The sequence below is a fragment of the Myxine glutinosa genome, chromosome 10, assembly GCF_964187855.1.
Source record: "Myxine glutinosa chromosome 10, kmMyxGlut1.1, whole genome shotgun sequence".
Lineage (NCBI taxonomy): Eukaryota > Metazoa > Chordata > Myxini > Myxiniformes > Myxinidae > Myxine > Myxine glutinosa.
Window position 1 is genome coordinate 20,986,952 of NC_136270.1, and position 16,489 is coordinate 21,003,440.

The window sequence follows — 16,489 nt, forward strand, 5'->3', positions numbered from 1 at the left end:
TCACAACCACAGGTAGTTTTATTGTGTTCAAGTGAAAGAAATTTAAAGCATCATTGCTGCATCCATTTGGGAAAGTTTTGTATAAAATAATCACAATACCGGTTTGTGCTTATGGACCAAGTCCTTTCATTTAAATATTAAAACATTTTCATTTAAATATTAAAACTTCAGCAAACTTTGAAAGAAAAAAAGTGTTCCATTGGTTTACAACTTTTGGAATTTGTTTCGTGCTCTTTGTGTCCAAACTATTTCATGAAGTGCAAAGTAGCTTTCACCAAGTGTTGGTATATAATACGCAGCACTTGTGGTTATACAATAAAAATGCATCACTCAAGACCGACTCTACTATTGCTTACTTTGGAGAAGGTCCAGACAAAAATAATGACGGAGTGAAAAATATGAGGCCCAGTGTCAATGACAGACAGTAGTGCATGGGTCACCGGACGTAAATATTTGATAGATATTGATGAGGGGAAACATGACAAAAGCACCAACGGCAGAGCCAACCTGCTCGACGCCACCACACCAAAGCATGGCCATGCGCCCTTCCTGCCGCAGCACAAGACCCACCATCACCTTGACGTAGGTAAGGATCCCCGTAAATAGCACCCAAAAAAGCACCTGCCAAATACAAAGGACATTGCATGAACCATAAATAATTTTTCAGTCTGATTTAAATGTCAACGCCACATTTATGGCTGCCTTTCTGAACATTCAACAATCGATGCACAATTATCAGAACCAAATGTTTTGTGCAGACATGCATTACTACTTGTACTTGTACGAGGGGCAACCTGTTCCTGTTCTCAACCTGTTCCTCTTCACAGCATCAATCACAGGCTCTATTCCCATCATTTTTCGCAATTCATCATTTGTCTTCCTCTCTCTCAACGATACTCCACACATCCATCAAACCATTCGCATTTCCACCCTTTCCAACCTTCGTTGCTGCTCTACGTTCATTACCCATGTCTCGCTCCCATAAATCATAACACTTCTTACACATGTAGCATACACCTTTCCCTTCAGCTTCAACAACACTCCCCTCATCAGCACGCCACTCAGTTCCCGAAACTTCTTCCATGCAGTCAATAAGTCAATTTTAAAAAAAACAAACAAAAAAAAAACACCTTTAGAGGCCATTTTTCCCCGCAAAGCGGGAGTTGGCCTTTTTTTCGGGCACCGTGGTTGTTGTTTTTGTTGGTCCCCTTTTTGAAACAATGTTTTACGGCCGGATGCCCTTCCTGCCGCCAACCCTTTTTGTCGCCTTTTACGACAAACAGGGAATTACCAGTGAACTGGTACTCAATTAGCCAACCTCGGAAGGATGACAGGCTGAGTCAACCCCCCTGGCGTTAATTCAGCGATCAACTGGGATTCGAACCCAGGATCCTAGGATCCTAAGCTGGCACCCTAGCCGCTAGCCCAACACCAATAAGTCAATAAGTAACCTTAAAATATTTTTCACAACTTGTATATTGCATGTACGTGTGCAACAACTGTTCTTTTTCAACATAATCTCCATTGCGCTAAATGCATTTTTTCCAGCGCTTTACTAAGGCCTGGATTCCTCCAGGAAAAAAAAATATATATTGTGGCTGCTTGTGTCGCCATTCGTGCACCGCCTCTTGGACCTCTTCGTCAGATCGGAAAGTGGTCCACCAATCGCCTCTAAGTGGTCCAAAGATATGGTAATCAGAAGGGGCAAAGTCTGGCGAGTAGGGTGGATAAGGAAGACACTCAAAATGCAAGTCCTCGATTGTTGGAGCTGTAGCGCGGACAGTATGGAGCCGAGCATTGTCATGCTGCAGCAAAACACTGGTAGTGAGTAGTCCACGACGTTTTGATCTGATTGCTGGTTTCAGATAATTTTTAAGGAGATCACAATATGATGCACTGGTGACTGTGGTCGCTCTGGGCATGTAATGCTCTACAAGTGGGCCTCAGCTATCCCAGAAGAGCGTCAGCATCACTTTTTCCAGCGGACGGCTGTGTGTGGAATTTTTTGGGCTTCAGTGAAGTTGAATGGCGCCACTCTTTGCTTGCCCTCTTCGTTTCTGGCTGAAAGTAGTGCACCCAGCTTTCATCCCCAGTCACTACGCGCTGTAAGAAAGCGTCGCCTTCTGTTTCGTAACGTCGCAGAGTTCTTCACATGCGTCCACTCGTCGTTGTTTCAGTTCGGGTGTGAGTTGTCTAGGCACCCACCTTGCAGACACTTTGTGTAACCCCAGCACGTTGTGAATGACATGGTGTGCTGAACCATGGCTAATGTTCAATTCGGAGGCCACTTTATCCAGCGTAATGTGATGGGTTTCCCTTGGTGTCACACGCTCAACTCCTGCAACCATTTCTGGTGTGTCAACTGTGTGAGGCCGGCCCGAGCGAGCAGCGTCTGCCACACTGGACATTCCACTTTTAAACTTCCTGTCCCAATCATTCACCTGCTGCAGGGATAAACATGCGTCACCATATTGCATCTTCATTCTGAGATGGATTTCACTGGGATTCACACCCTCACTTCCCAAAAAATGGATGACAGAACGTTGCTCCTCCCTGGTGCATGGTTCTAGGAGAGCCGCCATCTTGGAACTGCTCTACTGACGTCATATGCTCAATGTTGCCAGATCTAAAACTGGCAAAACAAGACTCTTACCCATGGATATAACATGTCGTCTAAAAGTACACACATTACATTCTCGAATTTATATCGCCATTTTAAGGTTACTTATTGAGTGGCCCTAATACTTTGATACTGAAGGTGCAATAACATTTAAGGTTAAGCAAGAAAACCAAAGCCAAAATTGCCGCCTTAGCTCATATTCGAACAAAGGTAATACCACCGTACTCATATAATGTACTCATTAGGGTGCATCAAACGCCCTGTTTTTGAAAAATAACCTCATATTCAACCAGTCATACATTTTTTTGTTACACAAGCCACATATACCATTTCTGTAAAATATTTCGGATTTTCGATTTTGTTTAGACCCCTCACCAGGATCGGGTAAAAGTTGGGTACCCCTACTAATGAGCACCATCAGCCATACACCATCAGCCATACACCATCTGCTACATCTCAGCTGATACCTGCTCGTATGCCGGAGAGTCCGGACTCTCTCAAGGTCAGAACACCGATGGAAACGTGAGAGGCCAGTGCTGTGTTCGGTCTGGGCAGCGCCATCAATAAGGAGGATGCACGGATAACAGGAATACGTCTCCCCACCTGCCGTCAAGTCCTGAGCTGTCTCATGCATCACATTGAGAAGGGTGTAGTTGCAAAGCCTGATGTTTCTCCCAAAATGGGCATCTGTGCAGCTCGTCCTGGCCTAGGTTGCCGACTTTTACAAGAAGGCCAACATACCCACTGTCTCTGACCACCAGGCATGAATCTCGCTCATTCAGCTTCTGGACACCCTGCAAGATGAGGGAGATCCAGACTGCACGTAGATCAACCTCAGGCACACTCACCAAGTTGTAGGCCATGGAACAACGACTGGATGCAAACTTCCGGTTGTAGCCAGCAAATGTTGAGCAGCTGGTCACGAACCTGGAGAATCACCTGTTCCTGCAATCAATGAAGACTGACTGCATGGCATCATTCGGCAACTACGATAAAGTCCTGTCACAGGAGGTGCACAATCACCAGGTTCCTGAGCAGGCCAAGGAAGAACGGCACAAGTGGAAGGTGCAGCAAATTAGTGTTGCTAGTTCCATCATTTCGTTGGCAGACGACAGCAATGATGAAAGCGATGCGACTGCCACTCAGACGACAACTGTGACTTCCACTCGGAGCATTCATCGCAGTGAGCACACCGGCAAGTTCATCCCCCACGACATCCTACGGCCTACGCCATCTGAAGTTGGTTTCCGTGGCCACTCGACTCAAGCCGACACAGACAACAGGCCAGCTTCACAAAGGCCATAATTGATGAAGCCGGGAGAAATCCCACCAATGTATGTTTCAGAGAGAATAATAAAAAAATCGTCTTTTTTTTGGTTCATTGGTTGCACAAATTGAACAAAATGTTTTCCAACTTTGACCCCATCACCTTTTGAATGCCATTTTTGGAATCAGTGACCCTGCATTACTACAATAAAGTGTTCTTACTTTTATAAGATTCAATAAAATGTCACATTTGGCCACAGCATTTTTTTTTTTTTTGTGTACAAAATCGAGGCTCGTGAAAGAGCGAACATTAATCACACAAAAAGTGAAACCGACACATAAAACACAAAAAACAAGGGAAGCGGTAGACAAGATGGGGAGAGAGGGGGAAGGACACAAACACAACATTTGAGAGCAGGGACATCGGGAGAAATGTGGGAGGGGGAGGGCTTGGGGGGAGGTGGGAGATGTATAAAATATATGAACACTGCAAGGACTTCCAGGAAAGAAGTTGGAATTTCAAAAAAAAAAGAAAAAAAAAGTGTATCGGGGTGAATTAGCGTGGGTAGAAAATATCAAGGTTTTGGATGGGGGAAGATAAGAGATGGTGGTGAACAGCTGTTTTAAAGACCTGGAGTGTGGAGTGGGATTGAAGGGAGTGGGGGAGTTTGTTCCAGAGGCGGGAGAAAAGGGGAATGAAAGAGTGAAGGTGAGCAGAGAGCCTAGATTTTGGCAGTTTAACCATAAGAGGGTTGCAGGCAGATCTTGTGCGACCTGAAGGAATATTGGGGGGGACAGAGCCCAGAGAGAGCTGGGGGAGCAAGGCCGGAGAGGAGTCGGTAGAAGACAGAAAGACCACCAACCTGCCTGCGGTGAGTGAGTGAAAGGCCCTCGGAGTTAACTTCATCGCAGGAGATTCCAATGATTCTGAAAGCTTTGGTTTCAACAGCGTGAAGTCGAGCTAGGTGTGAGGCAGGAGCACCAGCCCAGAGGGGGGAACAGTATTCCATTGAGCTGTGGATGAAAGCCTTGTATGTGGTGAGGAGCTCAGGTGTGCCAAGGAAGGACTTCGCACGACGGAGCATTATCAAATATCATATCATATCAAATATAATTAGCATTATATCAATGCATATCAAAACATTAGCGCGGTTACCCAATTTTTTTACCCGATCCTGGTGGGGGGGGGGGGGGGAGGGGGGAGGAGGGGAGGGGAGTGGAGGGGTCTAAAGAAAATCTAATATCCGAAATATTTTACAGAAATGCTACATAGGGCGAGTGTAACCAAAAAAAAAAAAAAGTATGACTAGATCAATACGAGAATATTTTTCAAAAACGGGGCGTTTGATGCACCCCACTTGTGCATTTGAAGATCAATTTGTGGACCGATTGCACTGGACAACAAATTTGCTACTGAGGTAAATGTAGTGTCTTAGACCAATTCGAGTATGCCGATTTCGAATCAGAAATCAGAATTAAAGCAACATATAAGGATTTTTAGTTGGAGAAAACAAATTGAAAATGCAAGGTCACGTATTTTGTGTTAATATTCTATTTCAGATCGTTATGAATCGAAGAACGTGTGAACAGTGCAGACTGCTTTTGCTACTTATGTGGAAAGTATCCGCCTCATACGCAATGGGAAAATGTAACCAATCATATCAAGGTTGCATAAAATCACTACTGCAGTTGCAAGGTGGGGACCAGGACAAGACCTGGGCACCACACATATGTTGCACCGTTTGTACCTCTGGACCGACACGTTTGTTTAATGGGAAATGAACATCCACGCCATTTGCCGTCCCAATGGTGTGACGGGAGCAGAAGAATCATCTGAATGACTGTTGCTTCTGTGTGGTTAAAGTGGTGGCTGGTTTCCCAAAGCAATGAAAGTGATCATGGAAGTGGTGATAGTGATGTCAAAAAGTATTCACACCCATTGACTTTTTCACATTTTGTTGTGTTACAGCCTGAACTTAAAATGGATTACATTGAGATTTTTTTGTCACTGATCTACATATAATACCCATCATGTCCAAGTGGAATTTTTTGTTTGGAAACGTTTACAACACTAAGTAAAAATAAAATACAGAAATATCACTCGCATGAGTATGCAACCCCCGAGTCTCGTTGAAGCTCCTTTGGCAATGATTACAGCTTTGAGTCTTCTTGGGTATGTCTGTATCAGATTTGCACATCTGGATTTGGGGAGTTTCTCCAATTCTTCATTGCAGATTTGCTCAAGGTCTGTCAAGTTGGATGGGGAGTGTCAGTGAACAGTAATCTTCAAGTCTTTCCACAGATACTCAATGGGATTAAAGTCTGGGCTTTGGCTGGGCCACTCAAAGACTTTCACGTTCTTGTTATGAAGCCATTCCAGTGTTTGACTGTATGCTTCGGCCATTGTCCTGTTGGAACGCCACAGTCTTTGGTATTTTGCGCTCTAAAGGGGTTCTCAAGGATTTGCCTGTATTTGGCTTCATTAATTGTTGCCTCTATCATTAGAAGTCTCCCAGTCCCTGTCACTGAAAAGCAACCCCATAGCATGATGCTGCTACCACCATGCTTCACAGTAGGGATGGTGCTAGATGGGTGATGAGCTGTGCTCGGTTTTGGCCAGACGAAGAGCTTTGCATTCAGGCTAAAGATTTAAATTTCGTTTCATCAGACCACAGAATGTTTTGCCTCATGCTCTCAGTCTTCCATGTGCCATTTTGCAAAGTCCAGGCGTGCTGTCATGTGCCTTATCAGGAGTGGCTTCTGTCTGGCCACTCTCCCACAAAGCCGAGATTTGTGAAATACTGCACACTTGTCCTTCTGGCAGGTTCTCCCACCTCAACCTCAACCTCAACCAAGGAGTTCTGTCAGAGTGGTCATTGAGTTCTTGGTCACCTCCCTGATCAGGATCCTTTTTGCCCATTTGCTCAGTTTGGTCGTACAGCCACGTCGCCGAAGAGTCTGGGTAGTTCCATATTCTTTCCATTTCCTAATGATGGAGCGTTTCCTAAATCATGTGCTCCTGGGAACTTTCAACACTCTTTCTGCTTGTAGGCTGAAGGCACAAAAATCTCATTTTCGTAAATGCCAGCCATGCTTGGCAGTATTTTACCAGATGGAGAATAGTGTCAACTGCAACATGATATGGGATTCTTCCTGGTTTCTTCAGACAAATCACTGCTATTCACAAGTGTAAAAGCATTTCTAAACAGTTAATGTATACTATATATTTTATGTTGTTCAATGTGCTTCGGTTTATGGTTAACAGTTACTGTACATTATACAATGGGTTTATATTTTGCAAATGTGCAATGTGCTTGATATTTAAAATAAACAATGCCTGAAAACGTCATTTTCTGCAACTAAAAATCCTGACGTACTGAGGAAAAATCCTGCGCAATACTGACTTCGGATTTGGAATCAGCATGCTCAAATTAATAAAGCACACCTATATTTACCCAAGAGCAGACGGAAAGTTTATTTATTTATTTATTGTCCAATGTTAGTGACAAGATGATGCGACCACAGGATTTACACTCCATGTAAGTGAAATTCCCCGATCCGCATCAAAGGATCTTAAAGCAGCAAACATCTTCAGATGGTAAGCACGATTAAAAACAAAATAAATCCATCCCGCATGGATCAACCGTCCTTTAACCTGCCCAATCTTGGTTCGTTAGTGATCAGACTATGAAATGCCATCTTGGTGTTCTTTCAGGCAGAGCGTTGCATCAATAGGTAAGCTTTCTTTCAGAAGGGGGACGTTAATCAGTCAGCTGACCTGTTTACTCACTTTTGTCTGTGTATATTAAAGCTCTCTATCTTTGGAAAATAGTGAACTATTGTATGCCAGCACCCTTCCCAAATTACTTTGCCTCATGAGCAAAGAACTGCCTCAGCAGCAGCCTGCGGCATAAGGTACACTACAAGCTATCAAGACATTAACAATTGCTTATGGCTACCCTGACACTCCATGGAGGGGTACGGCAACCATCTTCATCTGAAGAAGATTTAAAATGCGGATTGCGCACTTCACCACCCAGCCAATTTCCAGATAAAACAATCAAGGTATCAAGTGTATCAAACATACAATCAAGAAGACTCCCATTCCAGTGTTGACGAGCAGAGGACAAGGGCTGAGGGCCGCCATAGCCAGGATGCAACATCCAAAAGCCGTGCCGATCAAGGTCATGGCAGCCAATATGACCTGCGACCTGTTGGAGAATAATACAGTGGGGATGTCAAGCATGGTGGAAGCTGGGTGGAAGGATCTCATCAACACACAATTATCAGAGAGTGTCAGGACTGATTTGCCATGGAAACAGCAAAATATCACAATTTATTTTGTGGATGGATTATGTCCCTTATGGAGGCAGCAATTTTATGTTAAATTCTCTAACACTCCAAACTAGTTGATTCCACTCATCCTTGGAATATAGTCCTTGATATACTCATCCATCTGCTAATTCCACAAGCTTTACCCACCGATAGAAAAATAAATAAATAAATATAAACAGAAGCCCTTGATATCTTGCCGACGGGTTGAGTCAGCACAACTGTGTCAGCATCACTGCTTCCCCGTTTGAAAGATTTACATGCTTGCAATTTTTTTCCCTTGAACTCACACTGTTAATAACTGTTCGTTTCACTTCCACATTATCTATACCACAAGAGAGATGTCTGTCTGACACCATGTTTCTCAGAGATGGCTGAACAGATCTTCGTGAAACTTTCAGTGGTTCATCAGAGAGTGCTGGGGAGTGTTTCAGGCCAAAATTAATGTATTGAAAATTTTTGAAAAAAAAGTTTCCTTTTAAACACTATTGTGCCTAAGCCTTTGTGGCAACGTAAAAGGTAATATTAAATGACCATTCCAAATATTAAATAAATAAATAAATATTAAATGAAATAATAAGAACCCCATTCCTTCGTGGGTTTAGGGAGGTGTTTTAGACCCCCACAAAAAAATGGGAAAAACACCAAAATTTTATTTCTTCAAAATGCCAACAGAGTTAGAAAAGCACCAGCAATGCAGTGGAATGAAATAAATAAATAGAAATGAAATATTCTGCTCACAAATGGACAAACAGATGTTAAAACATAACCTCTGTCCATCTTCAGTGGTGGAGATAAAAATAAAATAAAAAACCTCAGAATGATCACACAAGAAAATGTGGACAAGGAATGTTCACAAACAAAGAATGATTATGCTCTTTCACATAGTTTGCATCCTCGTGATGCCTTTAATTTGCCAAACTTGCCAAACCAAATTAGCAGACAACCCAAGATAACCTCCGAGCAATGATCGAGACATTAAACAGAAACATCATCTCAAACAATTATATTCCTCCCAGATTTAGGTACACACAAAACTCCATGCGGAATCTCTCCGCAACCCCTACTGCCTTACTCATTCCTGTTAGTGTCACACACAATAGACCAGAGAGTGTGATTAGAGCACTGGCCTGGTATTCCAACACTTCTAGGTTGAGGCCCGGTAGTCTCTCCTGACACTTTCGGTGTAACATTGCTCAACTTCAGAGACCATAACAGGCTTGGATGGGATGGATCCAATGAGCATAATCTATACTTCATCTCAAATGTTGCACGGGAGGGATAGGCAAACAAAAATGCCCAATTATACCAATACGTACAACAGAAAACTATGAATTTGTCTAAGAGCGTAGTAACAAGCCCAAGAGTGTAGTTTAAAATATTTAATACCAACTACTCTTGGGCTTGTTACTACAAATAACGGTTTTCTGTCCTCATGCCTCAACAAATTGAAATAAGCCGATTTGTTTCAGAAATAGAAATACAGGTGACCCTCGTATAACACGGGGGATGCGTTTCCACGAAATCCCATATTATCTGAAAATATGTTGTCGGGTTTATGTTCCCAACAAGGAAGATTTCAACCTTAAGGTTGAAGACCGATAGAAAAACCTCAAAAGAAAGTAAACAATGCATAAATAAAACATATAAACAAATAAAAACATTAAAATGAATTACTACTATGGTTACTATGATTGGGGTTGGATAAAAAAACCAAAAAACAAACCCACCTTTAGAGGCCATTTTTCCCCGCAAAGCGGGGGTTGGCCTTTTTCGGGCACCGTGGTTGTTGTTGTTTTTGTTGGCCACATTTTTGAAGCAATGTTTTACGGCCAGATGCCCTTCCTGCCGCCAACCCTGTTTGTCGCCTTTTACGACAAACAGGGAATTACCAGTGAACTGGTACTCAATTTGCCGACCTCGGAAGGATGACAGGCTGAGTCAACCCCCCCTGGCGTTAATTCAGCGATCGACCGGGATTCGAACCCAGGATCCTAGGATCCTAAGCTGGCACCCTAGCCGCTAAGCCAACACCAGGAGTTACATAATACAGGGTTGGATACAGTACATTTTGCTTGTGGCAGGCTTATTCAGGTGTGGCAGGCTTATTCAGGTGTGGCAGGCTTATTCAGGTGTGGCAGGCTTATTCAGGTGTGGCAGGCTCTCCAGTTGAGGTTGAAGGCTCAGAAGATGAAGTGAAGGCTCATTCACTTGGGATTTTTTTTATTTTTTATTTTTGAAGAACTTCATAATGGAGAGTTGAGTGGCTGCTGTCATTTTCTGTTTGTAGACCTCCTGGTAACATATCAGGAGATTCTCGATCTCCCTCCACCCTCTGGAACTTCTCATGCAGTCAGGATCATGTTCAAAGATGGCCATGGCTTCATCAACCAACAACCTCTAGCTATGACCTTCGTCGTGAGTGTTTTAACAGGCTCAACCTCTACAGGACTTGATTCTGATCCTTCTCTGATCCGTTCCTCCTCCAGACTCCAGAGCCAGAAGATCTTCATCGCTCAGCTCCTCCCTGTCAGAGAAGCAAATCCTCAACATCATCTTTGTCGAGCTCCTCAAATCCCACTTGCTGGGGAATGCCCACAATCTGTTGCCTTGCTTTGCTGACGTCAGCCTCCGTGAAACCTCTGAACTCAATCACTACCTTAGGCCAGAGTTTCCTCCACGCTCCATTGATGAACCGATACGTGACTCCATCCCGGTGATATAGATTGCCATCTTGATGTTAAACTAGCACCAGAATGTCGTGATGCTGAGATAATCATCTGCATCACATTCCCTGATAAGCCTGGAGTAGGTTTGACGGAGGTAACAGTCCTAAAAGATTTATATGACTTTTTTGACTTGCTGTGAATTTTGCTTGAAAATATTTTCTTTTTCTTTTGTTTTTTGCCTCTGAAAGTTGCTATTAATTAAATTAATTAAATCCGTGCTGCAGCGAAAACACGGTATCAGAACACGTGTTATACAAGGATCACCTGTACTGTAATTTACCTATCACAAACCTTATTTCATAAAATTTGCCTCAGGTGGCACCATTGGCTAAGATCAACATATTTGTATTGTTATTAATAATGGTATTTGTAAAATATATATATATATATATATATGACAACAAAATTAATGTTAACATTCATGAAAATTATAATTGCAGACATGAAACAAACCTGCAAGCAAAGAACTTGGGCACAAAGCAGACCATGGGATTGGCCATCGCTCCAAGTGCGGCTACCAAGTGGTAGGCCATTTCACCATACGGCAGGCTCGAGTAAGCCTGCACCGACGGCAGCACACCGTTGGTAAGCGAGTTGGCCCAAAAGACGAGCAGCAATGCAACGGTATAGCGAACCGTAGAAAGTCCTATGTAAGACACACGGGAATTTGTTCCAAGCTCTGTCGTCAATTCCCCCATACTTGATGTCTCTTGAATGTCAAACTCTCCAATCGGCTGAACTTCAACTGTGGATGGACGCTTTGAGTCCGACGAAGGAGCTGCTATCGCAATACGACCCTCAGGAGAATACTGCAAGTGGGCTAGAGGAAGTCTGTCTAGCAGGGTGAAGGAGAAAAAAGAACCAAACAACATGCCCACAAGGAGCAAAAAGAATACGGATGTGGAGAAAAGTGGCTCTTGGTAGACAGCGTGCATCTGGTAACTCGGCTGTATTGTGCCTTCTGTGGTCGTTCCATTCCAAAAGGTGCTATTAACACACTTCACTTGGCTAGTACCCTGGGCAAGTGCCAATAAGCTAGGTATCAGGCCACTTAAGCCCTCACCAAGAAAGTACGTGGGCAGGTAGTGCGCACGTAAGCGCAGCATGAATGGAAGAAACGTGACGGAAGAAGTACAGTCAACAATTGCAAGGAAGAAGGTAAGCACCAGCAGTGGCAAACTTCGCAGCTCACCCCCAACCGTGAGAGTAGCATTCCAGAAGACTGAAAGTAAAAGGCAGGAAAGCAGCCCAACTCCAAGGATGGCATATATTACATTCACCTCTTTCAAGAGCCCTGGACGGAAACGATTGAGAAGTGCCACAGCCAGAGGGCCCACATTGGCCACCTGGATAATAAGCGTCAGGTAGGAAGGCAGCAACCATCCTTCTGGTAGGACAGACACCATGAGGGGCAGCTGTACCCAAATGGCATTAATAGCAACCCAGGAGGCAAAACCAAGCATGCAGCACAGGCCATGGACCAACAGCGTCATGGTGTCTCTTAACACGAGAAAAATACTTTTCGTTGTCCGGCAGGTTCTAAGGAGAAACACAAGGCAAAGGATTAAAAAGTAGTGTTTATTTTGCATGAATACATGTCGAGTCAAAGTTCAAGGGTTCTCCTTGAAATAAATAAATAAACCACTCTCATACGCCCAAACAAGTGAGACACACACACACACACACACACACACACACACACACACACACACACACACACACACACACACACACACACACACACACACACACACACACACACACACACACACACACACACACACACGAAAAGTATAAAGAACAAAAGAAAAAGAAAATTAATTAATTAATCAATCAAATTTGAACGACACTCAGTAGAGGGTATGCCTCCACCTGGTTGGCCAGATCACGCAATGGTGAAGAATGACTTTAAAAATTCTACTAGCTGGATCCGGATCTTCACCAAAATCGAATCGAATCGCCCTTGTCACACACACAACCGGTCCAACAAGTTTCGTCCAAATCCATCCATAACTTTTTGAGATATCCCGCTATGTATCGTGTTTGGCCCCATCTCCCAATGGTGAAGAAGCACTTACAAATTAAATAATTCTGATATCCGAATCCATATTCAGATCTTCACCAAAATCGAATCAAATCGTCCTTGTCAGACACCCAAACGGTCCACCAAGTTTCGTCAAAATCCAATCGTCCTTGTCAGACACCCAACCGGTCCAACAAGTTTCGTCAAAATCCATCCACAAAGCTTTGAGATATCCTGCTATGTAACGTTTTTGGCCCTATCTCCCAATTGTGAAGAATCACTTTTAAAATTCTAGTAGCCGAATCCGGATCTTCACCAAAATCTAATCATTTCGTCCTTGTTGCATACGCTACGTCTCTGCCAAACATCGTCCGAATCCGTCCACAACCTTTTGTGATATCTTGTTCACAAACGGACAGACAAACGGACAGACAAACGGACAAACAGACAGGGGTGAAAACATAACCTCCATTCACCTTTGGTGGCGGAGGTAATAATCAAACAAGAAGACGTCATGCGGAGCACGATACTTGCAAAATCCGCACCCACCCCCAAGAAAAAAAAATTCCATTGATACAGCAAATTGTCCATTTCATCACACATGGTTCAATTCAATAATTGTCAATTAAAATTGACAATCTTGATCAAAGCTCGGGTCAATAGGAAGAAAAGTGACGATTTTTCAGATGAAAAATGATGATTTTGGAAGGTTGACCTCGAGTTGACCTTTGACCTCAAAAATAGCTAGTTTCCCTATTTAGTGGCTCAATGTGCAAATGATGTTCAATTTTCAAGTCAATCAGATGAAAATTGAAGATTTTAAAAACTTAGCCTATGTTGACCTTTTGGCCTATGTTTACCTAAAATATAATTTGGGGTTGAATTCAGTGACCAGATATGCAAGTCCTCTTCAAATTTCAAGTCAATCGGATGAAAATTGAGGATTTTAGAAATTTGGCCTATGTTGACCTTTTGGCCTATGTTGACCTCAAATCTACTTGGTGGTTGAATTCAGTGACCAGATATGCAAGTCCTCTTCAAATTTCAAGTCAATCGGATGAAAATTGAGGATTTTAGAAATTTGGCAAAGTTGGTGACCTTTGGCCTATGTTGACCTTTTGACCCCCAAAACAGTAGGCTTCTCAATTGGGACGACCTATACAACTTGGTGAAGTTTCGTGACTATCGGTTAAGAATTGTGACGTGTAGGCCGGTGACAGACAGAGACACGACAGAACCACAAACGCAACAGACCTACTTGAAAAAATGTTTGATTTTGCAAATAATAATGAAATAATTAAATCAATCACTTTACAAACGCTTGTTCAGCCAATCCAGGACCCAACCGACAGCGTCATGATGAGAGTCATCGAGCGGAGATCAAACTCAGTTAGATCTCCGAGTCAGACACTTTGGAAACACACCAATCGGTGGAACGCGTAAACTCACCAGGGGTTGAACGTTCTAGAATCTCGAGAACCAGAAACCGTGTCTGCCAGCTTCAGGTGGACACCACAAGACTCGTGTCACTTGTTAATACAAGACCAGGCAATTATGAACCTCCAACATCTCATTTGACCCCGCCTATTATCAGAATGTAAAAACAAACCCATGTTAGCCACGGTCAGTTTGATGTACGTACTCACGTACTGTACAACGTGTACAACGTGCACCACGTGAATCCCCGCCTCCTCGCACGTACCCACCAATCACAGGCGCGATAAATCCCCGCCTCCTCGCGCCCTAATCTTTGAATTCCCGCCTCCTCGCACGTACCCACCAATCACAGGCGCGATGAATCCCCGCCTCCTCCCGCCCTAATCTTTGAATCCCCGCCTTCTCGTTCGTAACCACCAATCACAGATGCGATAAATCCCCGCCTCCTCGCGCCCTCATCTTTGAATCCCCGCCTTCTCGTTCGTAACCACCAATCACAGGCGCGATGAATCCCCGCCTCCTCGCGCCCTCATCTTTGAATCCCCGCCTCCTCGCACGTACCCACCAATCACAGGCGCGGTAAATCCCCGCCTCCTCGCGCCCTAATCTTTGAATCCCCGCCTCCTCGTACGTAACCACCAATCACAGACGCGATTTCATGCTCCGGTCAGAAAAATCTGCATTCGAGGTTTCGAGATCAAATTTAATTAAGACCCCCGAGTAACTGTAACTGATCACAGATTCGGTGGAGGTGAACAGGCTACATCACTACATGTAGAGGTGCCCCGAAAAACATGTTAAGCCCTGCCCCAACAAAAACCTGGAAGTTGTGAACTCAGGACCAGGTAAAACCGTAACGTTCGGCTTTGAAAGCACCTTTCATTCTTCTTCAGCACATGGTTTACAAGAGCAACACGGCCCGACTCCTAAAGATGATCGAGGCGTCGGTGTCGACATGAACAACATCTTTGGGAACGAAGCAGTAAATTAATAATAACGTGTAAGGTGTGCGCCACGTGCGGTTCAGTTGTGACTAATCAAGGTGAGGTCGCGGTTCAGTTGTGACTAATCAAGGTGAGTGCGTGACCTCCAGTTGTCGATAAATAATTCAAAACACATCATGTAATTAATTATGTGTGACGATTAAAAATGTTTATAGTCCTCCAGATGCTGTCAAAGATTCCAAGAAGCACCGCATTGAATTAGAACCATTCTCGGGGTCCGACATCCGGGAACTTTGTCGCCCCCATAATGCAATATCCGCTCAGCAACGAACTCGAAGGGGGGAAAACAAAGGGGAAAGACGCGTTCTTGCGTGCAGGTGCTGTAGGCTATACCTGAGTTGCACCTGTCACGTTCGCAGGTTGCAGGTATATTTTCTTCTTTCGATATTTCTGTAATTGCAGCCTTGGTTAAAAGTTGCTGTATCTTCGATTACACGAACAATAAAGCAAAACAGTCAGAACTTTCGTTCTATTTGATACCAAGTCAAAGCTACTGAACCAGAGAGAAGAATTCTATAGGTAAAAGTAAAATCTGTGAATCTCGGCACGAAATATACCTGTGCGAGCCCAAGTCGGATTATACCGACGTTTGTTCAGCACATTTCATATCGGGTTAGTGATGTCATACTTTATTTTAGTTTACGGTGTTCATGTAAAATAGACACGAAAGAAAATCTAAAAAGTTAAACTGTCAATATGCCCACGAATTTCAACATTGGGATTGTAATGTTGTGATTGTTCCACCAACATAACGAGACTTTTAACATGTGATCTGTGCTTATGGCTACATTTAACATGTGATCTAGGCTTATGGCTACATTTAACATGTGATCTAGGCTTATGGCTACATTTAACATGTGATCTAGGCTTATGGCTACATTTAACATGTGATCTAGGCTTATGGCTACATTTAACATGTGATCTCGGCTTATGGCTACATTTAACATGTGATCTAGGCTTATGGCTACATTTAACATGTGATCTAGGCTTATGGCTACATTTAACATGTGATCTAGGCTTATGGCTACATTTAACATGTGATCTAGGCTTATGGCTACATTTAACATGTGATCTAGGC

General features: G+C 43.5%; 1 protein-coding gene across 4 annotated transcripts; it reads right to left on the reverse strand.

Annotated features, from left to right (window-relative positions):
- LOC137434372 (solute carrier family 52, riboflavin transporter, member 3-B) lies at window positions 1-15,341 on the reverse strand. Of its 4 annotated transcripts, none has more exons than XM_078785415.1 (5): window positions 14,617-14,689; window positions 14,420-14,499; window positions 11,401-12,486; window positions 7,974-8,097; window positions 1-621 (listed from the first exon to the last, which is right to left on the reverse strand). In XM_078785415.1, the coding sequence occupies exons 3-5, from the start codon at window positions 12,438-12,440 to the stop codon at window positions 412-414; spliced, it is 1,374 nt and encodes a 457-aa protein (XP_078641541.1). In that variant the 5' UTR covers window positions 12,441-12,486; window positions 14,420-14,499; window positions 14,617-14,689; the 3' UTR covers window positions 1-411. The 4 variants fall into 4 exon arrangements, with proteins under 4 accessions (XP_078641541.1, XP_078641540.1, XP_067983396.1 ...); XM_078785414.1 differs by having other exon boundaries at window positions 14,613-14,670; XM_068127295.2 differs by lacking the exons at window positions 14,420-14,499; window positions 14,617-14,689 and adding an exon at window positions 15,284-15,341.
- Window positions 15,342-16,489: the final 1,148 nt, after the last annotated feature.